Source organism: Crocodylus siamensis, chromosome 7, assembly GCF_052110815.1.
Source record: "Crocodylus siamensis isolate JL-2025a chromosome 7, ASM5211081v1, whole genome shotgun sequence".
NCBI lineage: Eukaryota > Metazoa > Chordata > Crocodylia > Crocodylidae > Crocodylus > Crocodylus siamensis.
In genome coordinates, this window is record NC_143401.1 from 4,309,409 (window position 1) to 4,334,392 (window position 24,984).

Consider the following 24,984-nt stretch of genomic DNA (forward strand, 5'->3'; position numbering starts at 1 on the left):
GCTATTATACCTGCAGTGAAATTTGTATAGACAGACTTCCCAAACCTGTAGAGATTTGATGGCGAGAATGGAGCCTTAAGGAGTCATTTTAAATAAAACTGGTTTTGATGTTTATTAGCTTCTGTTAAATTATTCTGTATATATGAAAGATGATGGGTCCCACTGACCCCACTTAGCTCATGTTTGTAACTGTTTTATATTTTTTTTCTCTTTTCTGTATAACTGCCGCGTGGCACTCTCACATTTACGTAACCTTGAAGCCTTCACTGTTAACCAAAACAAGTGCCTGGTACTACTTTCTGCTGCCTTGAAGTCTTCACTGTTAATCAAAACAAGTGCCTGGTACTATTCTCTGTTGGCAGTAGGCCGCACACCTGTACTCTGTAAATTTTACTTCTTATCTAAAAAGTGTCAATTTTGCAGAAACGAAACTTATGTAGAGAATCTGCCTAGTAACTATTATGTAAAAGAAATTATCCTATCCCTGTATGCTTAGCTTATATCATAGTTAGTGTCATAGAGGCAGTCCAACCAACATCTATAAAAGAGGCAAAGAAGCAGGAAGCAGCAGAGATGACAAGTAGAAAACTCTGTAGGCCCAATCACCCTGCAGACCGGTTCTCAGCCTCCCCGCCTGGGCGTATCCCAGCAAAGACAAAGGCCTCGAAAACCCGACAATTGACAACGACTCACCATGCTACAGTTTTGTACTCTACATCCCATTTATGAGCTGTTGACCAGTTCTGGGACTTAAGGAGTCGGCAGCCGCACCTAGCATTGGACTAGTTCCAGTGTTGGAACGCAAGGGCTGGCTCTGGAACCCCGTGAACCAACAGACCCCCTTTGTGTCCAGCAGACTGTAACTGAAGAAACATCGGAGACTCCACTTCTCGACTGCCTCTCATCGTAGCTTAGACAGCATATCTATGCTCGCTATACTTGTATTTACTGCAGCTTCGTTCCAACCGGCCTCCCCTCTTACTCGTAAGAGGGTGAGGCCAGGTGAGTGAATAAAACCTTTTTGCTTTACCTTATACTCTGTAATGACTTCTACTACTAACATCCCATCTCAATGAGCCGTTGACCAGTTCTGGGACTTAAGGAGTCGGCAGCCGCACCTAGCATTGGACTAGTTCCAGTGTTGGAACGCAAGGACTGGCTCTGGAACCTCATGAACCAACGGACATCCTATAGACTTATTACAAAGAAAACTAACAACTTACTCTAAGTCGTCTACTTGTGCCAACTTGGCGAACCTCGACGGCAGCTATAAAGCTACCTCCAATCCCGCCCCACAAGCCGCGCGCTCGCACAGCTTCGCAAAGCCCGCGGCTCCCCTAAGCGGTGCCGGAACCGCTAGCCCGGCATTCTGCCACAATGTTTATGACTAAGCTTCTGCCAGCAAAGCTGTATGAATCAGGAATATGAAAAGGTGTTATACTTGATCCAATAGCTGTGCTGGCAAAAGCCCAGGGTGCCATTCTTTTCCTTTCCTGGATGTCTAAGTGTCCAGATTTAGTCTTCTGCATGGCATTCCAACCTGTGGAAAAGTAGCATTTGTTAGACAACCATGTAGATGACCAAAATCTGGACAGTTAAATGACCAGGAAAGAAAAGAATATCAGCCATAGTGTACACACATGATAGCAGCAAAATTACACCATGACTGGAATAACTAGCTTTGCTTGGAAGGGTGGGTATAATCAGTTTTACTATGGTAAGCTGAGTCTCCATTAGGTACACTTTTCTGGTATGATGTTCTTGAACCAGCAAACTTCTCCTAGTATAGAACCTCGCCCTGAAATTACAGGTAAAGTAGAATACACTTCTGTAAGTGAAAGCAACAAAACTGAGGACTTCAGTGACAAAAAAGCATTACAATAAGTAAATAACCTACAAGGGAGGAGACATAACCACAGTTTTCCATCCAGCTGTTGGAAAGGATAGTATCTGCAGAGGTGCAGCAAAGCAACTCCAGAGCCATGTCACGGATTGGATCATGAAAATAGGAATTCGTTTGCTACCCCCCACACACATACTACAAAGACTTCTTTGTGGAACCGTACTGCAAATGCAACAGACACTTACTACTGTTCTGCACTTTGGCTTACTGTGAAGTACCTAATGTCAACTCTAATCTTCAGAGGACAGTGAGAAGAGGTCATCGGTACAGACTAAAAAAGCCTTTGACAGTACCTTTCTGCAGTCAGTCTGGTGTATGCATGTGAGAAGTCCTCATAGAAATGGAAAGTGTCAGTTCCAAACAGATGAACAGCCTGCATCAAGATGGACTTTTCCACCCTTATAAGCAATTGGCAAAATGCAATTTGTTTTCTCCCCGTCCTGTGAAACATCAGATACCGGTCATTACTTTGGACAAAATATCAGGTTTCTTGGATCAATAGTTTACCTGAAGAAAATTCTTTGCAAATGTTCTAAAAGTTATTATTAAACATTAATTAACCTCTTAACCCCTAATGTTAATTTAAAGATGGTGTATGGCATATTTTAGGGTAGTGCAATTTTGAAACCAAATTGAGGCTTATTAACCAGAATTAGAATCCAGGTCTCTCATGTCCTAGTACCAGGTCCTATGCACTGATTAAAACTGTGCTGAATTAGGAAATTAGAGATGGACCTGAATTTTCCCAAAGCTTGAGGTGTGTCTGGTTCTTTGATCTCAGTTTGAGATTTTCTCAGAAAACTTCAGACTGGAAAACAAAGTAATTGTAAATTTGTTCAGAATCTTATTCCCACTCAGTAAAAAAAATGCTCCTTAGTATTTAGTAAAACAAATGTTATCTGAGAAAGGTCAGGCACCGCTAGGGTACAGACATTATCTGAATTAAGCAATTTCATGGCAAAGCACATATAATTTGTCCAATGTCCTCTAATGCCAAGTCCAACCTGCACAGAGAATGTAGATGTTGAAAATGTTATTGGATTATGGGCAAAGTGAGAATTAAAATAAAGCACCCATTTATTTCCCCCATTTCAGTCCCTAGGTAACAGTTTCATGTTTCAGTTCTCATTTAAATTTGTATATACATAAATATGATTAAACTGATTTAAATATTGTAATGTACTGGCTAATAGCTGTGCTTAACATTGATGTCTACTGGACGGAATTATAACTGTTCAGCTGTGTGTCATAAGCCATGGGCTACTCGCTCTTTGAAGTGCTCCAAGTGCTTTTGAAGCACTCCAAACAATGAAGGTACAGATACTTATAGCTGAAGCATCTAAAAAAAGGCCAAAGTGCTTCAAAAATGACTCCTGAAAAAAGAGGAGCATTTTTGAAGCACTTCCTGAACCATTGGCATGCTCCAGTGGTCCTTTAGCTTCTCACAGTGCTCTGCCCCCTTCCTGCCCCCCATGGAGAGGCAGGAGAAGTGGTGCAGACAGGCAATAAGGGCTCTCTTGTGTGCTCAGTTGTTTCGAGAACCTGCAGAGAGAAGAGGTCAAAAGCCATACAGTAAATCCTGCTCTCCAGCCCCCTGACTAGAGACTACTGCCACTGCATGCTGACACTGCCTTTTTAAACCACTTGGAGGAAGGGGAGGGTTGAGGGCCTGGCCAAAGTGACTGAGGAACGCAAAATACATTTTCAAAGAAGACTTAGATGTATACTAGTTAGATAGGAGGTTTTTAACTATAGTTATACCAGTAGACAAAGGTAATCATCCTGATAGTTTAAAAGTCTAGTTTAAAACTAGGAAACCTTAAAAGAGTCAGTCAAGGTAAATCTTTCTTCAGAACCAATGAACTAGAGGTTATTTCCATTAAGAACAAATAGATGATTAATAATTGATACTTCATTGTTAATAATTACCAAATCATTGCATGAAATGAGCTAGATTTTTCCCTTAGTATAAATAGCATCACTTTGATAGAAGAGTCCTCCATTCTCTTCCTGGCATCACTGCCCATACTATACCATATCATCCATAATGGCATTCAGTGGAACTTGGCAGGTCTATGCTCAAGAGAACTATGAAGAGTTCCTGAAAGCTATTGGTAAGTGTCCAGTTACTTTTGTCACAGCTTGTTGGGTATGTGAAATATAACAATATTTTTTATTTACAGCACTTTTCATCAGGGAATTTCAACTTATATTGTGGACCAGCCACCTCCCATGACATAGTTCAGTGCTACTCTAAGCATTTTAGAGATGAAATTAAGTGAAGAGATTTGCCCAAAGCAATACGGGTAGAACAACAGGTGTTAAACTCAGATTTCCTAAGTCTTTACTATAAGAGTGAACTTCTCCTGAAATAAGAGGCATCTTAATAGAAGCATGAAAATTGAATTGTATACATGTTTATAAATCTAATAGGTTCGCTACCAGGGACTTGTTAACAGGATACAGAGCCTTTCAAATCTACACTGCTAGTTCCCCTACAGGTGATGGCTCTTTGGTCGCTGGTATGAAATGAAGATGATGGACTTTAAACAGTAGGGACAAAATCATATTTCACTTTATGTACATAAATGGCAGTTACCACCTATATAACTACAATTTTCAACAGGTACACATAGGTTGATACAGTTCTGGGCATGCAAATATCCACATACCCAGGAGCATGTTCAGTAGGGCTGTGCTCTGGCTTGCAGGTAGGTAGTACCATATCCTCACCCAGGTAGGCACATAAGGCAACATATGCCCTGAAATTATAGCCAAACAAAAAACAATGAGTAGCATCTGTTAGATGCTGGTGGAACTCCCTTCCGTGGTTTAGCCTGACAGCTTATGGGTTAGGGCATCTGTCCGGAGGGTAGGATACCTTCTGGTAAAATAGAATCCTAAACTTTGCAAAAGAGCAAAAAACTGCAATTAAAAGGCTAGGCAACTGCCATTTAAAATAGGCAAAGTAAAATAGGATTCTGCCCTAGGTCTCTAATAAAAAGCATCACCACAGTTTCCCTTTCAGCCTTGATGGCAATTTTAGTAAAATGACCAAGGATTAGATGGGTTTTCAAAAGCCTTACTTTGAAATTCACTGGAGTTGTGTGCCCCTAGCCACAGTTAAGATTCCTCTGAAAACCCCAGGCCTAAAAAGAATGTTGTCTGAATTACCCACTCAATGTCAAAGGTCACTTTTTCAAGTCATGCATGAGGCAGTTGTTCTGCTGCCACTCTGTGACCTGTACCTTAGTCTCCAGCCTGTTCTGGGGAGAGAAAGAGAGAAAATAATGTACATGTCATAGTAGTCATGTCACGGTAGTCACTATCCCTCCCTTATTCCCAGATATTGAAGAGATGATAGAGGTGTAACAGTCTGTATAGATTAGAAAAGAACTTAGAAAAGTGTCCAAGTTTCACAAATGTGAAAGCCATACATACAATTTAAAAATGTGTTTACAGAACTATTGTAATAGGAGGCAAACACACCTTAAATTGCTTTTTAAAAGTTATTAGATTTATGGCAGGTCCTCAAAGTAAGGGACTGGCATTGAATCTCCGAGATTATAAGAAAATTAACCAAACAAAAAATGCCCATGAATGAAATGTTATGGCCAGAGAGCACCGAGTAATCTCAGGATAAACTCCCGGCTTTAACACTGATGTCCTGTTCTCTTGCTACTTCATGTCAACTTTGTAACTTCATTGAAACAAAGTATTTGGTATTTCCATTATTCATTTCAACAGGAACTCCTTCTGTGCATAACAGAGAAATTAAAAACCTGTTTTTTGCTTTTCTGCAGGATTGCCAGATGAAATTATCAAAGTTGCCCCAAACATTAAGCCTGTTATTGAAATACAACAAAATGGAAGCAACTTTGTTGTGACGTCAAAAACACCCAAACAATCTGTAACAAATTCATTTACTCTTGGGAAAGAGGCTGATATCACCACTATGGATGGCAAAAAAATGAAGGTAACCTACCAGTATTTCAGGAACAATAGTAGTTCTTTCTGCACTCCAAAGATTTCAGAGGGCATGTAGGTTACAAAGGAAGTGAAGAAGCCTGAACAGTTGTTCATCTAACCATTAGGGTGGTTAATGATAGTGCAACACACTGCTACACAGGAAATTTGGCTTTGTGTCATGAATTGTCATCTTAGCATGTGCTGGAACAGTTGTGGAGGCAATGCACTAAGCTACCGTATGAGCAAGCAAGCACATTACATCACTCCTTAACCAGCTCTTCAAACTGACATGTAAAGTGATGCCCACAGGCTTCAGAAGCTGCTTCTGAAACTAGAGACATGGTACTGCAAAGCAGGGTCTGGAGAAACCCCCAGGAACCTCTTGGAAAAATAAATAATTTGTACTGACTAGATATTTTTCTACAAATTATTAAATACTCAGTTATCAGCAAACAGGTAAAGGTAATCAAGTCTCCTGCGTTAGTGGAGGAGCAAATCAAAGCAGAAGTTAGAGAGGAATTTTATTCCCTAAGTCCTGTACTGCGTAAATGACTAAATGCATCATGTAATTTTTCACTTTACCCTGAACGGTACTGCTCGAACAGCAGGCTGTGGAACACTAACTGTGGGCTTTAGACAGCTGACTTCCAGTGGTGGTGATTCTCTCTCTCTCTCTCTCAGCTGATAAAGATACCAAAATACTTTAAGTGCTTTCTTACTACATTTTCCCATGCAGGCAGGAGTGTTATTTATGGCAAGGAAAGTGGTTCATGTATTTACAAGTATATGTGAGGGTAGTCTAGAAGACAATCTTTCTGTTACACGTGGTCCGCATTATACAAAGTTTGAGAATGCCAACTTTAAAGCATCTGGCATTGACCACTTCCAGAAGACGGATGCCATCACAGATAAGCCAACTGTTTCGTCTAATTTGGAAAGAGCCCATGTGTATGTTTTGATTGGTATGTTGCATATTTTGACCATCAACTTACATAGAAATAGATTGTATATATATTTTACGTACAATAATTGTAAATCCTTTTAACAGCCTCTATTTCCTGAAAATAATCTACGCATCAAGGAGTAGTATTTATATTCTTTGAGCAGTTGGAAGAAAGCAAATTTTCTCCTAAGTTAATTAGGATATTATTTAATCATGCCAATTGTGGTTAGGGAAATAAGAATGAGTGCCTGAACTTCCATCTGATTATATCTGTGTACCCAACTACTTATTATAACTGAATTTCCATGTTTACCTTTTGGTCTCAATTGCTGCCAGAAATGGAGTGTAAACTGGACTTTATAAACTAATGTAAGTAATTCTTTTTTAAAAAAAAAATCTGTGTCCACAGTGCATCGTTCACTTGCAAGATGGGAAGCTTGTGTGTAAATCAGACAAATTCTTCCATGAACAAGAAGTTATAGGAAATGAAATGTTGGAGGTAAGATTTAGGCAAATATAAGTTCATTATGAAAAATACCAGAAAAAAATGCCCTACACATGTCAGCTTATAAAATCAATACCATTTCTTAAAGTACAAAAATTACTACAAAAGCCATGCCTTAAATCTATATCTATGAAGAATATATGATTTTAACTCTTAAAAATTATCATAGCCCAAGAGAAACAACATTAATCATACTTTGGTACAGATGCATCATACAGTAACACAAATGCCTTACCTGAATCTCCTTTAAACACAGACACAATGTGCAGCTATGCCTTACAGTTACATTCAAGGCTTTCCTGTCTTTGAATGTTAGCTGTCATTTCCCAGGTGAGACTGGGCAGAATTCATCCCTGTTATTTTCCATTTTATGCACTCAAGCATGAACATTTTTAATTTCTAAGCATCACGCAGGAAACCTTTTTCAGAATTCTACATAAGGCTGTGAACTGTTTGCACCAATGACCTCACTGAAAAACTTTGGCCCAGGCAAAGGGTGCAAAATGAATCAAGGAATGCAAGTTTACATTTTCACTTCTTTAACTTACAAATCCTTGGAATGTCTAATTTGTTCTGAACCCTTCTCTACCACTACAGAGCCCTTCCCCCTGGGAGTTAAACCTCAACTTTTCAGTTTTTTAAGATGTGTTCCATTTGATGAGATTACTGTTACAGGTTTCACAGCAAAGGTTTTCAAAGCAGCTCTCAAAGTTATGGAAACTCAGCTCCCTTAAATGGCTTTGAAAATGTCAGCCTACTTTTTCTTACAATAATAAATATCCAAAGTGCCATTTTAGAAGTACTTATTTCAGGCAGCAGGTTTCTGATTTGGAGAACATTCACTTCTCTTGGAAAACTTCTGATATTACTCCTTAATAAAGGATAACAACAATGTCCTTGAAAATAACAGTTGACATTTGGGGATTCTCAGTCCTCAGAACTGGTTCCCTAACAGAAATGCCATTGTTTCAGTATGAATGCACTGTGTATATCTATAGACAGGTATTGTGAATGAGGGAGTTACAATGAATTACAGAAGTTTCTTTTCTGGTAGCTATGTGCATCTCTCCTTACAGTCTAAACAAGAAACAAGTAACGTATTTATCTTTTCCAGACTATGACTGTTGGTTCAGCAACACTCATCAGAAAAAGCAAGAGAGTTAAATAATAAGACGACAGATTCATTTTTGTCTTGGACATTTTTACATTCCAAAAGCACATTTTCCATCAGTTGTGAATTTTCTTATTCTGAAAGAGTGCTACAGAAAAATAAAGAACCAGGATCTCTGCTTACCTTGCATCTCATGCTTTGGTTAATATAAGAATGCATTTTCCTTGATTATACTATGAGGCCCATCTATCTAAGTAGCAGAGGCCTGTTTCCAAGATAGGCAGACCTCCCAATAATTACGAGGGGAGATTTTTCCTGTGAAAGTAGAGGACCTGTGGCCTCTAGTAAAATAGTGGCTCACCAGAACAGCAACAGGGAGGTGACAGAAGCTGATATGAATATTTCCTGACCTCTTATGCCAAATAAGAAAGAATATAAATTTAATAAATCCCACCTCCTTTTCTCTTTTTTGTCCAGTTAGTCTAAGTGACCTACCAAAAATCTGCCATCTACTTATGTAGCAAGGAGAAATCAGACATTTATGTGGCTGTTATGCACAGCTGTATCTGTAAGAGTAATATAAGTAGAAACATGTTAAGAGCTGGAAAGCATATTGCACCTACTCAGTAATTAAATAATATAAATGACTTGTTAACCAACTTACAAAAGGAATTGCAAACACAGTTAATGTGTTCAAGACCAAAAGAATTAAACCAAAAATTAGGCAACTAATGATATTTTCCAGATCTAAAAATAAGGAAGCATCCTTGTAATAGTCCTGATTAGTATGACTGGAAAATCCTGTTTTCAGATTAGATCACTGTCTACTGTCTAGGTTAAGGCATAAAATGCATGGAATTGAAGATGGGAAATAGGTTTCCTAACCTGTTACTCTCAACTGTCCATCTTTGCAAAGTTCAGCTTCTTTTAAAAAAAGCATCATCATTCATCCTACTTTATTATTGACATTTAATTGACGTAAAGGGCATGTACTGTGACACCACCAGACCTTTTGTTTTCTCACTAAAATGTTTGCTGGGATAGTAATCATGCCATTTTTCAGGTTTCCAGTTAAATGGATTCTATTATATATACTAGCAGCCCTATTCTACATTGAGGTTAGTGGAAGTTTTTCAAGTGACTTGACTGAGAACAGAATCTGATCTCTTCTATAGAGGGAAAACTACCAACATAGCTTACTGCTAGACCTTATCATGTGGACACCCTTAGCTTAGAACTAGAGTGCTTTTTCTGGCTTACCTTGTATACTTTGAATACAAAATAATCTCAATAAGGAAAAAGCATCCTTATTCTGAAATCAGAGTGTCTGCAAGAGGAGTTTTACTGGCACAGCTATTCCAGTAACTGAGGCATGCTGTATTTGTATAAACAAGCTCTAAAGCTTTTGAGTTCAGGAGGAGTTACACATGTATACAAGATCCCTGGAATAGATTCAGGCCATTTGCCAGAACTTGGGATGAAAGGTCTTTTAAAGCTGTTTGCTGCATGAAACTATTCAAGAACTCAAAAAGGTAATGTTTGTAAGTTGCTCAGTAACTGCTGCTAGCTAGATAAGGAAACATAACAAAAGGATATTAACGTTCTAACAGTAAATTCCCAGAAAACCACAATGCTTTAACAAACAAAACTACAGCTGAAAAATGAATGAGACAAGATTTGACACTTTCTAAACTAATCTAACTAAACATATTTTATTTGTCATTAAATAGTATTGTAATCACTGTAATTTGTAATGCCTGTGACAAAAATGTATGTGTTGGTTTAGACTCATGACATAAAATGTATTTTTTTAAACTAATTTAAAGAACCCACCTAAGAAAGCACTGATGATTTTTAATACATAAGAATACATTGTTTTAATATACACGTGAAAGAAGATTAATTTGTAGTAGCTTGGGAACAATTACAACACAACTCATAATCTATTCAATTTACTATCTCAAAGTAAAGGTCAGTGAATACAGGTTTCATAGTTTCATAGTAGCTAGAGTCGGAAGGGACCTAGGTAGATCATCTAGTCCGACCCCCTGCCTTGGCAGGAAAGAGCACCGGGGTCAGATGACCCCGGCAAGGTGCTCATCTAACTTCCTTTTAAAAATCCCCAGGCTAGGAGCCTGCACCACTTCCCCTGGAAGCTGGTTCCAGGCCCTAGCCGCCCTGACTGTGAAGTAGCGCCTCCTAATATCTAATCTAAACTTACCCTCCGCCAGCTTGTGACCGTTATTCCTGGTCACTCCTGGCAGCGCACAGGGGAACAGGGACTCCCCCAATACCTGCTGATCCCCCCTGACCAGTTTGTAGCAGGCCACAAGGTCCCCCCTTAACCTTCTCTTGTGGAGGCTAAACAGGTTCAGGTCCCGTAGCCTCTCCTCATAAGGCCTGCCCTGCTGACCCCTGATCATACGAGTGGCCCTCCTCTGGACTCTTTCCCTATCGTCCACGTCCCTCTTGAAGTGTGGCGCCCAGAACTGGACGCAGTACTTCAGCTGCGGCCTGACCAGTGCCGCATAGAGGGGGAGGATCACCTCCCTGGACCTGCTCGAGATGCATCTGTGGATGCATGACAGGGTACGGTTGGCCTTCTTGACTGCCTCCCCACACTGCCGGCCCATGTTCATCGTGGAGTCAATGACGACTCCAAGATCCTTTTCCGTCTCCGTGCTGGCAAGAGGGGAGTTCCCCAACCTGTAAGTGTGGTGCCGGTTCTTCCTCCCCATGTGCAACACCTTGCACTTATCAGTGTTAAACCCCATCCTATTCTCATCCGCCCACCGTTGCAACCTGTCAAGGTCAGCTTGTAGCCTATTGCACCCTTCTAGTGCACCCACATCCCCCCACATCTTAGTGTCATCAGCAAACTTGAACAGGGTGCTTTCTACCCCCTCATCCAAGTCACTGATGAAGATGTTGAACAGTGCGGGCCCGAGGACCGAGCCCTGCGGGACCCCACTGCCCACGTCCTTCCAGGTCGAGAAGAACCCATCCACCACCACCCTCTGGGCGCGGCCCTCCAACCAGTTGGCGACCCATTTGACCGTGTGGGCATCGACACCACAGTCTCCCAGCTTTTTGATGAGGACAGGGTGAGAGACAGTGTCGAAAGCCTTCCGGAAGTCCAGAAAGACTACATCCACAGCAACCCCTACACAAAGGTTCCGCTACACAAAAGGAAACAAAATTATAGGGAATGTAATATATCCTCAAAACAGTGATAACTGAAATTGTTTCTAACATGTTGCACTTAAGCTTCTGTAAAACAATCTAAAAGCAAATGTACAGGCAGTCCTCAACTTACAACGTTTTGAGTTACAATGTTTTGCACTTACGTTTACAAATTGACACCCTGTTTTAACTTTATGAAGTCAGTTTCGATTTTACACTTGATCTGATGCCAAGCCACACCAGTGAATAAGTTCGCTGCATCACCCATCTCTCTGGAGAACATCTGTTCAAACTTCCTTGGACACTTTCTTGAAGAAAGCAGACAAGATTCCAGAAAAACCTGCTGCCGAGACTCCTGAGAAGACTCCAGCCAAGAACCCTTAAAAAAATCCAAACAAGAGCCCTTCAAAATGCCCAGCAAAGTCTCCTCAGAGAAGTCCTTCCAAATCAATATGATCGCTATTTACAATATAAATACATTGATCTATTACTCATCTATAATTGATCGCGTACAAAATTCTGGGTTATTTTTGGGGAAAATAGAGTATCAGGCCTTGGTTTAGGAACCAATCCCCATTTATAACATTGTTTCCTATGGGAAAATCGGTTCTAAGTTACAATGTTTCAGCTTAAGACGTGGTTTTCAGGAACCAATTGTCTCGTAAGTCTGAGGACTCTCTGTACTGCAATGTCCAAATTATTTAACATTGCCAGCTATAAAGCTGAACTAACCACAGCACATTCCACTGCTGCTGAGATATAAGGTTCCATACAAGTCCTTTGTTCAGTGTTTTACTTCAAGCTTTTAGGAACCGAAGGCCCTTGTCTGCGCTAAGAATCTTGTCTTCCTCTCTGGGATATTAGTTATTATTTATCAACTGAAAATACTTATATTGAAAGAATGGTGGATCCACCCTCCCTCAAAGTCAAGTGAAATCACAGAGAACACTTCATGACAATGTTTACATTTCTGCCTTGGTAATTTGCTGTTACTCTGAAGTCAGGTAGATGGTAGGGCAAGGTGGCACCTCAGAGACTAACTGGTTCAGAGGCATAAGTTTTCATAGTTCGTCAGAGACTGTTGCCTGTGAAAGCTCATGCTTCTGAATCAGTTAGTGATGCCAACCTGTCCTACCTTCTGCATTACCTTACCTTGTAATTATGAACACTAAAGAGACAAGATCTATCTTGCTCTGAACTGTTTCTATTAGCTCCCAATTCCACAGGGTTTTGAATAAGTATGTAATTACCCTGAGAACATGTATATATGCTAAAGATCAAATTTTATGTGGTGACTTCAGTGTTTCATACAATTTTCTAAGAGCAAACTTTGATGTACCAACTAGAACAGTGTCTCTCAATCTGTGGGTCATGGCCCCTAAGTAAGTCGCAAGAATATACAAAAGGGTCATGAACAAACTTTGAAAATGGATTCTCCTTTAAAGGAGAAAAACATGGGAAACCATGGCCTTTCCCTTGCAGGCTTGCAGTTTGCTGCTTGGCTCCCCCCCTGCCCCACCCCCTCACAAGTGAGGGGCACTGGGGCAATGTTTACAAATGGGTCCTGGTAAAAAAAGGTTGAGAACTGCTGAACTAGAAAACATTTTGGTATTACACAGCTGCTACACTATTCAGAGTGTAAATTTAATCTTGCCTGCTTTTGCACCACCTATTTCAGGTTCTTCTAAAGAAACTTGTGTGCTTGTGTAGGTGTGTGAATAGGATTTTAATGTATATTTATTCCAAATTGTACTCAGCACAAATGCTCACTTCTAGATAGGACAGCACCTGAAACGGAAACAGCTGTGGTGTAATTTACAAGTTATATTTCAAAAGCTACTAATGCGATTCAATGCTTTACTCAGACACAATAACCATTATGATTCTTTACTTCTGTTTAGGACGGTGAAGTAAACAGCTTCCTTTTCCAGGTCGACTATGGCTCTGATATGATTTCCACCATTTCACTGCATTTAAAGTAACATTGGAAAAAGAGAGTACGACTGCATGTTTGTAGCTGCTATGGTTTCACTTGTATTCTAGCACTTAAAATGATCCAACAGAAAAGTCAGGAACTGAAACAGGAGTGTATGTTGCTAAAAAAATGGTATTTCAGGACTATAAAAACCTGAAGCATTGCAATAATTTCTCCATTTGTTTAAGTGGATTATACATTACCATGTCAATCATGACCTGAACGACCAGATGCTTCTGTAATGAATACTTCATTAAGTCAGCTACTATAGACAGGCCAACTTAATAAGTGTCTTATAATTTATTTTTTTCTTTAAAGCACCATAAGGAAGCAATACACGATGTGCTGTAAAAGTCATTGTAGGATTGATAGCATAATTTATTATCGCTGTTTTCCACATGGAAAATAAGATGTATGGCCATTAACAGGCTTGTCGAAGTCCCACGGTGAGCCAGCAACGGAGCACGCAGGGTTATGACCCTCATGTATTTGTTCTTACCATAAGGCCAGCATCGGTGTCGTGAAATCACCCTGGGGACCCGAAACATCAGCTTTACCCCGCGATGCAATTACCACAGTCAGGCCATCCACTGGAGTTCCTGACCGCTCTCCCGTGGGGAAGTTCAGCCCCTGCTGAGACACCCAGCACCAACGTTTCCAATCCTGAAGCCACCTGATGCAGATACATGCTTGTTTTACGCTGCAAAGTATTCACACCCCAATAGCGTGAGGGTCTTTGGTACAAAGCAGGGCAAGAGGTGGGTACCTCAGCCCTGCACAACTGCACCCCACTACCCCTGCACTAGTGCATGATCTAGCTACGTGTGTAGCAGGACCAGGTGTTTATACTATAACACCTATAAACTTGCTAGTAAGGCTCCAGGGAGGGCGGGAGGGGTGTCTTTCTGCCTCTCAGAGTAGCAGTTAATGCCCCCCGAGACGACGAGCTCCTCAGCAGCATTTGCGCGGGAAAACAAGACGCCCGCAAATTCCAACGGACTTCGTGGCACAGCGCATGCGTGCGCAAAAGTCCACCCCAGGAGGCCGGGAAGCTGGTGCGTGCGCAGCACCGACGTCAAAAAAAGGCGCATGCGCAGGCGGGAGACGCTCCTAGGAGTGGAATCTGTGCATGCGCAGAGGGGACACGCGGGGAAGGCTTTGGCGCCGGTTCTTTTTTTCCCTCCCCTGTCGCCCCTCGTTCTGGCCCAGTTCTCGCCGGAAGCGCCCCGGGAGTCTCGCGAGAGGCGGGGAGACGGTTGGCTGTGGCGCCGCGCGTCTCGCTCCGCTCTGCTCCGCACCGGGCCCCGCCGCTCGCCTTGCCCCCCTCCCCCGCCGCCGCCATGTCCCGCTACCTGCGCCCCCCCAACACCTCGCTCTTCGTGCGGAACGTGGCCGACGACACCAGGTGGGTGGTGGCGGCGCCAGGCCCGCGCAGGCTGTGGCGGGCGCGCTAGGCCGCGCGCCACGAGGGAGAGGCAACGGCTTCCTGAGTGGGAAGCTGGGCCGCGCCGTGCCGGCTCCTTTGTGCTCCCCTTAGAGCTTCCTCCCCGCGCTTTTTATAGGGGGTCGTGCCTTGCACTTTCCCTACCCGCCGCCGCCGCGCACCAAACCGCGGGGAGCTTTCCCGCCCATCCGTGGCTCGTAGGGCGGGAAATCAAAGTGGGATGGGGATGAATTCCCCGACCCTGAATGGCCACTGGAAGTGTTCCCACTCCCCCTCGCCATGTCAAAGCGTGTTAAAATAAACACCAGGCGGCTCTTTTCTACTCCGGTACAGCAGTACAGCCAGGGACCCTCGGAGGCAGTGGAAGCTGGGGTGCAGCTAGGTCCACTAAGGGGAGGAAAGGGCCATCCGTCACTGTTTTGCAGGGCAGTGAGGGGCATGGCCCCTGCATCGGACCTGTTCCAGCGTTTAAGATCTCGGGCTGCAAGTGAGAGAGGAGCAGAACCCCCTGGTCAGACCCAGTTCGCTGTCCCTTTCAGCATCAGTCCTCTCCGGGGTGGACCCGTGTCTGACAGAGTCACTGGCAGTTCTTGTGTTAAGTTCTTGGTTCTGTCGCGTCCTCTGATCTTGGGTTTGTGTTTATGTAGGCAGAACATTTCTGCACTGTTCTTCTCTGAGTTTTTTGGTGAGGCTTAGGCAGTAGGTGGGAAGGTTTTCAGTTTACACTGTTTATGGTCAAACTCTCCAGGGTTTAAAAATGCAAAGGGCTTCATGCTGTTGTATATTTCATCATGTGATAATGGTGCTTCCAAATTGCCTGGCAGCCTCCCCCTCCCTCCCCACACACACACACATGCACACATTTCTGCCCTGGATATTTTCAGCAGATTTTATTTTTGTCTGTTTTGTTTTGCAGTGTTCTCTCTCTCTCTCTCTCTCTCTCTCAATCTGTTTAAAAAGTTTTTTAAAGTGTTTTGATTTATAAAGCAGACTTGAGGGTAGCATTCTTAAAGAAAGCATATACAGGCATACCTCGGAGATATTGCGGGTTTGGTTCCAGACCACCGCAATAAAGTGAATATCGCAATAAAGTGAGTCACACAAATTTTTTGGTTTCCCAGTGCATGTAAAAGTTATGTTTACACTATACTGTAGTCTATTAAGTGTGCAATAGCATTATGTCTAAAAAACAATGTACATACCTTAATTAAAAAATACTTTATTGCTAAAAAATGTGAAGTGAGTAAATGCTGTTGGAAAAATGGCGCTGATAGACTTGCTCGACTCAGGGTTGCCACAAACCTTGAATTTGTAAAAAACGCAATATCTGCGAAGCGCAATAAAGCGAAGCGCAATAAAACGAGGTATGCCTGTATAAGATGATGAGTATGTGATGTAGTAGTGATTCTTGTCATAGTACTGATTCACAATGGAAACATAGTATAAAGAAAATTACTCTGAAAGAGGCATTCATTACCTTACATAGAAAGAAAAATCATTAAGTGAATTATGGGTTGCATATGGAGGATACATGATACCGGTAGTTTTGAATTGGAAACAACAAAAGTGGTTTTTGGTTGGCCTCTTTTCTTTCTTTATTTTTTCTCCATTGATTTTTGTGACTTGCTTTAGAGGGGAAATTACTTCTGTAGCCAGAGTAGCTAGGAAAGACCACTTAAAATTATAAAGAAAATGAGTGTCTTGTTAACTTTCTTGCAGTCACTGTTAAAACTGTTCTTTTGTACAGATACCATTATGTTGTTAAATTTCATTATTCAATTTTCTTTTTTAATCCTATCTTGTGCAGTCTTTCCTTTCCTTTGAGGAAAAAGAGATGTACAGTGGTAACTTTGAATCTTGTTTGAAGTGTTCATGTCTGAATCATGGCAACTTTATAAAACAGTTTAAGTAGTGAAACATGCTGTTTGAGAGCTGCTGTTATTAGGTAACTAGTTGTAGAATGGGAATTTCAGGTGTCCCCAAATCTGTTGTACAGAATTGTCCTTCCATGTGTTTGGTCAGCTCAGTGAAACAGTTTAACTAGCTGTTTAAGATGAGTTGAGTTGTGTTTGATGAGGTTATAAATACTGGTTGAGTAGAAGGTGGCTTGGGACTAATTGGAAAATCAAGCTAGAATGACAGTACTAACTGAATGCTGTAACTTTGTTTTTGCAACGTGCAAAAAGTAAGTTAGAAATACTTGACGATCTTTAAAGTGTTTTTTAAATGTTAGATATGTACTGTTTATCTTTTCTTCAATCCTACACATTTCCTTTCCACCCACCTTTAATAGTACAGTGGATCCTTTGGTTAGTAAACAAACCATCTGGATGACTTTTCATTTGACACTTACAACGTAATTTCCAGATTCCAGAACTATAGCAAATAATCAACTGTCCCTGTTGCAAGACCCTAATTAACCTACCCTTTTGGAAAAGCTCTTTTGTGCAGTTTGACTCTGATCTAATTACTTACACAGTAGATCTTGACCTTTTAGCCACAAAGAAATTAACCAAAAATATTTTCCCTCCATATTTTGGTCAGCTCTAAAATATAGTATTAACCATAGTGCTTGGTTTAGTTAGGGGGTTTTGTTAGTTGGGTGGCGGGGGTTTCTCCAGACCAATTACTTTCTTTAGTTACATAAGAAAAGTAGAACTCTTGGTTCTGAAATGATACCTTTTATTAGACCAACTGGAAAATCACAAGAAATTTCTTTTGATTTCCCAGTTGGTCTAATAAAAGGTATCATTTTGGGACCAAGAGTTCTAGTTTTTTGTATGTCTTCTTGTCTCAGACTAACACAGCTACGAAGTACGCTCCTTTCTTTAGTTACAAAATTTGTAACTTACTTGCTTACACATTTTTCTTGTTATTTACATTTATTCATGGCATTTCAGGTCTGAAGACTTACGTCGTGAGTTTGGTCGTTATGGGCCAATAGTTGATGTTTATGTTCCACTGGATTTCTACACCCGTCGCCCAAGAGGATTCGCATATGTTCAATATCCTTTCTGCAGCTGGCTGATTAGTGAGGGTGTTGAAGTTTGAAATTCAAGTTTGTGTAAGAGGTAACAAATCTAAATGAAAAAGCAATTTACTTTTGTGTTGTACCTAATAAGTGTCTTTCTTATATATTGTGGTGTTTCTTTTTTTTCAAAGATTAACACCTTGCAAATTGCTCTTTATCTTTTTTTGAAAAAAAATTAAACAAAATCTAGTTAAAAAAAGATTTTTGTTTCTATCTGTCACTCAGATTGATAGTATATGATAATTAAGTGGCAGTTATCACTGACTTGAAGTTTCTACCATGTTCTTAACACGACTGGTATTGAAAATAATATTTGTTCTTAGCTGGTATACATTGTTAATTTTAAAACGTGGGATCTGGAATCATTTTATCAAAAGCAGATTGTATAAAAATGAGGTAAACTTATTTTTTTTAATATTGTCCCCTAATTTACTGTCCTCTGTTGTTGCCTCAGAATGTAAAGCTGTACAGTAATGGCGACCCCAAAGAGAAAGCATGAAAGAACCTTTAGAGTAGAGTTCAACAATTAAGGCAAGTAGACAAGCCAAAGACCTCTTAAGGATCAGGCTTGAAGAGAAGGGAGAGTTTGGGAAAAGAAAATATAAAGAAAAGCTGGAAGAAGGACAAGCCATAATGGGAGACAAAGCTTCGCTTTATCTACAAAAGGGGGAAAAGGTTGTTTTTCAAAGTAAAAGATAAAGCCATCTGTCATTTTTGGCCAAGCATCTCATGACAAGTCCTTCTGACAAGCACTTAAAGAGGTAAAGGTCAAGATGAAGTTGAATGGTGGCCAAGATTAAAGGAGTCATACCTGATGTATCCTACAGAATAACAGTTCTCTTCTGTTTCTCATGTAAGCGGTAACTTGATAAATGATTCTGGTTTAGTCTATTGACAAAAACCTGTAATATTTCTCTTGTGAGTGGTGTTGAAATTGTAACTGCGGTCTCAAATTAAAATGCATTCATTCTTGGTTTATTTATCAAGATAAACTGTACCACATTGTAGGTATACTTATTTTCTGCTCAGGCGAAGGACCGAGTTATGTGGACAAAAGAGACTATTCATTCTTTCAAGTCAGCTAGTTGGAGAAATGTGGGTGAATTACAGTAGTGGTCACTAATGGACTGAGCATACTGGTAATGACTGTATTATTGAGCTTCTGATTCATAGTGTAAAGTTTCAGTGTGCTTTTATTCCAAAGAATATGGTGGTCCATATTGAGTAAGCAGTAGGTGAAAAAAAAACAGAAACCATTCTCCCTATTTAAAATTTCCATTAACACAGTAGAGTAATTAGTCACGAGAGGAGAATTTTCACTTTTTACCATTGACATTAAAGCATTTTTAGAGTTCTCATTTCCTACTTTGTGTAAGCCAGACCTAGCGAATACTGTTATTGTTAATAACTAAAATCATATATTTCCTGAAAAGGCTACATTTATACATACACATAAGTGGAAGAAGGGAAGCTAGCAAGTTAGTTGTCACAGGATAAAGGATAAAATATTCCTGGTTTTACTTATAGTACAGGGTTTTTTATATGTTCTCAAAAGAAATCCTCCCACAGTTTGATTAGTGGGAAACTGTTTTTAACATGCCCTGTTTAATTGAAATTTGTAAAAGACTGTGAAATTGGTATTAGAACATCCTGCTACTTTCTAAAGTTGTAAACTACTCAAATTCCCAAGTACCTTAACACTTAGCACATTTGAAGATGTCCGTGATGCTGAAGACGCCCTCCATAATTTGGATCGAAAGTGGATTTGTGGCCGTCAGATAGAAATTCAATTTGCGCAGGGAGATCGGAAGAGTAAGTGTCCTTGTGTGTAGTTTATTAGAATTCAATTTAAGTCTGAATGTTAGGATAGTCAGTGCTAGAAAACATCATGCAGCCACTGTTTAACATCATTAAAACATCATTTGCTACTTTATACTCGAATGTAATTTGGATGTCTTTTACTGTACTTAAAGTACTTTTTAAATCTCTTGTTAACAAAAATTGTTACATTTAAGTCCAAGGATTATTTGCAATTGGAGGATGAATAATACTGGTTGAAAAAAGTCTTCTGTGGAGAAAATGTAATCTTGCAAAGAAAAAAATCAAAATGTTTAATGGGAATATATGCTGGCCAGATTTCTTGTGAATGTTTTTCTCAAAATGAAGTATTATTATATAACATGTTCTAGCATTAGCAAAATGAATTGTGATTAGTTTAGAATGAAAACAAATTCTGAAGTATCAGAATTTACCATGGAACAGAGGTTGTTTTTGGACTGTCTCTGAGACAAAGAGTCTGGTTCATGCTTAGTGTGATGTACAAAGTTTTGCATGCTAACCAAACAAAAAAAGTGGAAGTAAGTTATCATAATCAGTGTTTGCCATTCAAAAACAGGGGTAATGTCATCGTATTAAATATTATGCTTTAAAAAATGTCTGAGCAGAAGCTTGTACATTCATCTTCAGACAAGCTGTCAGCTCCAAGGATCTTGCTGCATATAAAGTATCTGAGAAACGGCTTAGTTTTGAAGTTTTCTCACAGAAATCTTTGAAGTCAGTAGAAATTGTAGACATATACAAAAACTTAAGTTCCAAACATTTCTGGATAAGGTAACATCACCTTAAGCTTATTGAGGGACAAGGGTTGCACATTTAATTTGTATACACAAGGTTGTTCAAAACTGGGCACTAGTGGTCTTTAGTGTAATATAGAACATTTTTAAAATACACATTGATTTATAACAGGGTGAAGGTTTAATGCCCTTTTTTCTTCGCATTTGAATGAAGGGTGAGTATAATTGAAGGGCAGGCTACAGGATAGTGGGCAAGGTAGTATTGTTTTTCCTCTTTGAGAAATCACAATACAGAACAGAGCCTTTTTCCTGCTAAGTTATGCCCATATAGAATGAATGCATGTTGTATATATACTTTTTTTTAGAGAAGGCTGAAATTATAGCTTGTACATTGGTCTGTTTCTACTTAACCTTGTGTGTAATCAGTTTAATTGTTTCCTCTGTATGCTCTATTACATTCCACTTCTGACATCGATGAAAGGGGAGGCGATATTCTTTTAAAGAGAGATGCACCTAAGATCACTCAAAATGAAAACACAACTTTGGGGCAGGTGTAATATGTGAAAGTACTTTAATGTCTTTTTAAAAATGGATTCAATTCCAGTTGACTGTGTCATCTTAACATAGAAGGCAGAAATGTCAAGACATATCAGTCCATGAAGCTGGCTACTAAGGCCATCTGAATACCACCCTCTTTGGGCTGATATCAGCCCAGTAAGCTATGTTACTGTATGTGGTGTATTGTTTGGGAGACTGTCAGAAGCACCACTATACTAAGGCAATCTTATTTTGTCCAAATCACCCTTCAGGGCAACTGGGCAAAACTTGGAATAGTCTTGAGACTGCTTTAACCCCAGGGGACAAATGGCAATAAAACATAAAGATGGCATGTTCTTACATACCTATCACGTGCCTCTTCCTGTCCTTGTCAGAATGCCCCAACGTGACTCATGAATTGAGCTCAGTGAATTGGTTTTTTGAAAATGTATGTGCAAGCAGCCATTACTTATATTGTTGGAGGAAGGCGTGAAGAGGATTGATCTAGAAGGTGGGAAGGTAAATTTATTTTTAACAGAAGAATGCTAAATATTTTTCTACAGCTCCAAATCAGATGAAAGCCAAGGAAGGGAGAAACCTGTATAGTTCTTCTCGTTATGACGACTATGACAGATATAGGCGGTCTAGAAGTCGGAGTTACGAGAGGAGGAGGTCTAGAAGCCGTTCTTTTGATTACAACTATAGAAGATCTTATAGTCCTAGAAAGTAAGTGTAGTGTGTTTGGCTTCAACTACACAGCAGTCTGTTTGAGGGGAAAAAGCATTAACTATTTACCTTGTTAACATTTTGAATACTTTCTTTTTGTATGCTCACTTTGTAATCTAATGTGTGGGAGTTGTGTGTTGCATGCCTCATCAAAGCAGATATTAAATGAAATATGATTCTGTGCTTCATTAAAAAATAATTAGAAGCAAATGCACATCTCAGAAAACTAAACTTATTATTCATATGCAAATATGCATAGGTATTTGTCACCGTTTACTTTTTCTGATGTGCCTTTTTAGCAGTAGACCTACTGGAAGACCGCGGCGTAGCAGAAGCCATTCGGACAATGATAGGTAAAATAATTTTTACACTATTTAAATTCAGAACTAGATAACTATATACCTTAAGTTGAGGTTAAATTTTCTCCTGCAAAAATGATAAATAATTGTGAATGTATTAGATGTCTAAGGATAGCATTGTGTATATTCAAATCTCTCCCCTTTATTCTGATAGGTTCAAACACCGCAATCGATCTTTTTCAAGGTCTAAATCCAATTCAAGATCACGATCCAAGTCACAGCCCAAGAAAGAAATGAAGGCTAAATCACGATCTAGGTCTGCATCTCACACCAAATCTAGAGGCACCGCTAAAACAGATTCTAAAACACACTATAAGTCCAGCTCAAGATATGAAAAGGAATCAAGAAAAAAAGAACCAGCTAGATCCAAATCTCAGTCAAGATCACATTCTAGATCTAGGTCAAAATCCAGGTCACGGTCATGGACTAGTCCCAAGTCCAGTGGCCACTAACAGTGTATCTATGTTGTTTTTAGGCATGTAACATTCATTTACACACAGTTCAGTTGACTTAAATTATCAGGAATATGATGTTGCAACAGTGCTAAAAACTTTTCTTTCTGTCTGTTTTCCCTGTAGCAGGCAATGGTTATAATTAAAATAACACAGTGTTGGAAGCCACTGAGAGAGAGTCCACTTTGTTAAATGTCACGGGCAGCTATTGGTTTGATTGTGGTGTCTATATTTTTGTAAAGATTTGCATTTTTTTTATGGTTAAAATTGGTAATAAAACTCACTTGAGCAGAATTTGCAACATTTTCCTAGTAAAAGTACCGCACAGAGAAGTTGTGCAGGTTTGCATGGAACAGTTGAACTCGTGGTTTAACTTGTTCTTTAACTTGATAATACAAGCGGAAGACTGGACAGCTGTAGTGCAAGCTGACTGCTGTGAAATACAGCCTGGCAATTTTGTTTCCATTGTTCAAAGACAGGGACTGTGTTCTTCATACCTACCTAAATGAGTAGGTTGGTAAATGGAGCTCTCTCAAACAGATGGTGTTGAAGTTTCTCATTAACCCTGCCATCTGGAGAGATGGTATTAACATTGCATAAAGTATGTGGAGATAGTCACAGTCTTCAAGACTCATTCAGAGATCATGCAGTGTTGTGAACATTGTCAGGATGGAGGCTTCGCTGCTTTTACCTGGCTGCTAATATTAGATACTTAAGAACACTTAAAATGGAAGATTAAGTTCAAATTTAAAATGACAGAGCAGCTAAAATACTAGGTTGTGTGTATGTTTTATGCGGTTTTTGTATCTCTTCTAAATTTTAGTGAGCAGTTAACCATAAATTGCTTAGTTTTTTTGCTGTTAGATGCAAGTAGATTGTTTCAAGTTGTGTGTGTACAGTATGTAAGAACTGAACTTTTATGCCAATGACTCTTGTGGTTAGTTGGTGTATTGATAGATATCAAATTTAGCCATCTCTTCTTGAGTAACTAAAGGCTTGCTTTTACATTTCAAAATTTATGTAGTTGAACAAGTCTGAATTTACACCCTTTAGTCCAAGACTGTTCAGTGTTTGGGTTACAATATTTAGTTTTAAATTACTTAAGAACAAATGTTCCAGGTTGGACATGAACAAGAGCTGCATCTCTGGCTGTTTTGTTTATCGCAGTATCTTTGGTAAATTGAACGTGGAAAAAATAATTACAAAACTAATATGTAATCTCACAAATATTTCTCTGGAAGGCAAGATATTTTGTTATGAAAATGGCTTCTGGCATTGTTTTTTATATTCAAATTTGAGAGCCAGCATCAAACACCTAGTGTTCCTTGCTGTCTATATAGTAGCACATAAAGATGTTGGTGAAAAGTAGTATCCTTTTTAGAGAGAAACATAGGTTTTTGGTTTTAGTAACTTCAGCAGGGCCTTTGAGGAAACACAGATGGCTTTTAAATATTGGCTGTGGAACGTGCTTAGGGGATTGATTCTAGAACCTTTGTATATTTAATAGTATTTCTAACTTTTTCTTTACTGTATGCAGTTAACGTTCATGTTCTGCTATGCAATCATTTATATGCACGTTCCTTTAATTTTGTAGACTTTCCTGGATGTATAGTTTAAAAACAACAAAGTCTATTTAAAACTGTAGCAGTAGCGTGCAGCTCTAGCAGAGGAAAGTTGTGGGATTAAACTTTGTATTTCCTTTCTTATAGAAGCTTCTAAAAAGGTATTTTTATATGTTCTTTTTAACAAATATTGTGTACTACCTTTAAAACATCAATGTTTTGATCAAAGTAACTAAAGACCCAGCTTATTTTCTGCTTGCTGTAAATTTAGCAAACATGCTGTAATAAAAAGAAATGAAGGAAACATCGATCCATTGGAATTATTCTAGCTTTAGTATCTGACTCCAGAGCAAGGTTAGGAACAGTGGTGCCCCCTTTGGTTTAATAATAAAGGAATTTCAGTTCTTTATTGCAAGATACCCAGCTAAATCGCTGTCCTCTTCTTAAGAGGGTTAACATGAAATGAAGAAAAATGCCAAGTTGGGCTTTTTTAGGCTAGTTTATGTTGTCATTAATCCTTCAGTTAAATTCCATCATCAAGAATACTCCATAACCACACAGCTTCCCCATCTTGTCATATCTGAGGTGGTTCAATAGCCAGATCCTGAGTGGGAGGTAACTCATATTTAAAGATGCAAACAAAAACAAAAATTTTAAGAAATGGCTAACATTTGTTTTATTTCTACCATGTCATGTAATATACCAGAAGTG

General features: G+C 39.6%; 2 protein-coding genes across 3 annotated transcripts; both read left to right on the plus strand.

Moving 5' to 3' along the window:
* Nucleotides 1-3,861: 3,861 nt before the first annotated feature.
* Nucleotides 3,862-8,613, plus strand: LOC149859338 (fatty acid-binding protein, liver-like). Its single transcript, XM_090058283.1, has 4 exons — nucleotides 3,862-4,017; nucleotides 5,707-5,879; nucleotides 7,225-7,314; nucleotides 8,435-8,613. The coding sequence occupies exons 1-4, from the start codon at nucleotides 3,951-3,953 to the stop codon at nucleotides 8,486-8,488; spliced, it is 384 nt and encodes a 127-aa protein (XP_089914409.1). The 5' UTR covers nucleotides 3,862-3,950; the 3' UTR covers nucleotides 8,489-8,613.
* A 6,093-nt stretch (nucleotides 8,614-14,706) lies between these two features.
* Nucleotides 14,707-23,481, plus strand: SRSF10 (serine and arginine rich splicing factor 10). 2 transcript variants are annotated; one of them, XM_090057033.1, is made up of 6 exons: nucleotides 14,707-14,994; nucleotides 17,934-18,038; nucleotides 19,773-19,876; nucleotides 21,738-21,900; nucleotides 22,203-22,253; nucleotides 22,414-23,481. In XM_090057033.1, exons 1-6 carry the CDS (start codon nucleotides 14,930-14,932, stop codon nucleotides 22,709-22,711), a joined length of 786 nt encoding a protein of 261 aa, XP_089913159.1. In that variant the 5' UTR covers nucleotides 14,707-14,929; the 3' UTR covers nucleotides 22,712-23,481. The 2 variants fall into 2 exon arrangements, with proteins under 2 accessions (XP_089913159.1, XP_089913158.1); XM_090057032.1 differs by having other exon boundaries at nucleotides 14,709-14,994; nucleotides 22,200-22,253.
* The last annotated feature ends 1,503 nt before the right edge of the window (nucleotides 23,482-24,984 follow it).

Excerpts from the sequence above, each read along its gene's own strand:
- LOC149859338 (XM_090058283.1), top strand. The coding sequence starts at position 3,951 with ATGGCATTCAGTGGAACTTGGCAGGTCTATGCTCAAGAGAACTATGAA. Across the intron at positions 5,880-7,224 it reads TGGATGGCAAAAAAATGAAG|TGCATCGTTCACTTGCAAGA; the intron begins GTAACCTACCAG and ends CTGTGTCCACAG. Across the intron at positions 7,315-8,434 it reads TAGGAAATGAAATGTTGGAG|ACTATGACTGTTGGTTCAGC; the intron begins GTAAGATTTAGG and ends TATCTTTTCCAG.
- SRSF10 (XM_090057032.1), top strand. The coding sequence starts at position 14,930 with ATGTCCCGCTACCTGCGCCCCCCCAACACCTCGCTCTTCGTGCGGAAC. Across the intron at positions 19,877-21,737 it reads TGCGCAGGGAGATCGGAAGA|CTCCAAATCAGATGAAAGCC; the intron begins GTAAGTGTCCTT and ends ATTTTTCTACAG. Across the intron at positions 21,901-22,199 it reads AGATCTTATAGTCCTAGAAA|CAGTAGACCTACTGGAAGAC; the intron begins GTAAGTGTAGTG and ends GTGCCTTTTTAG.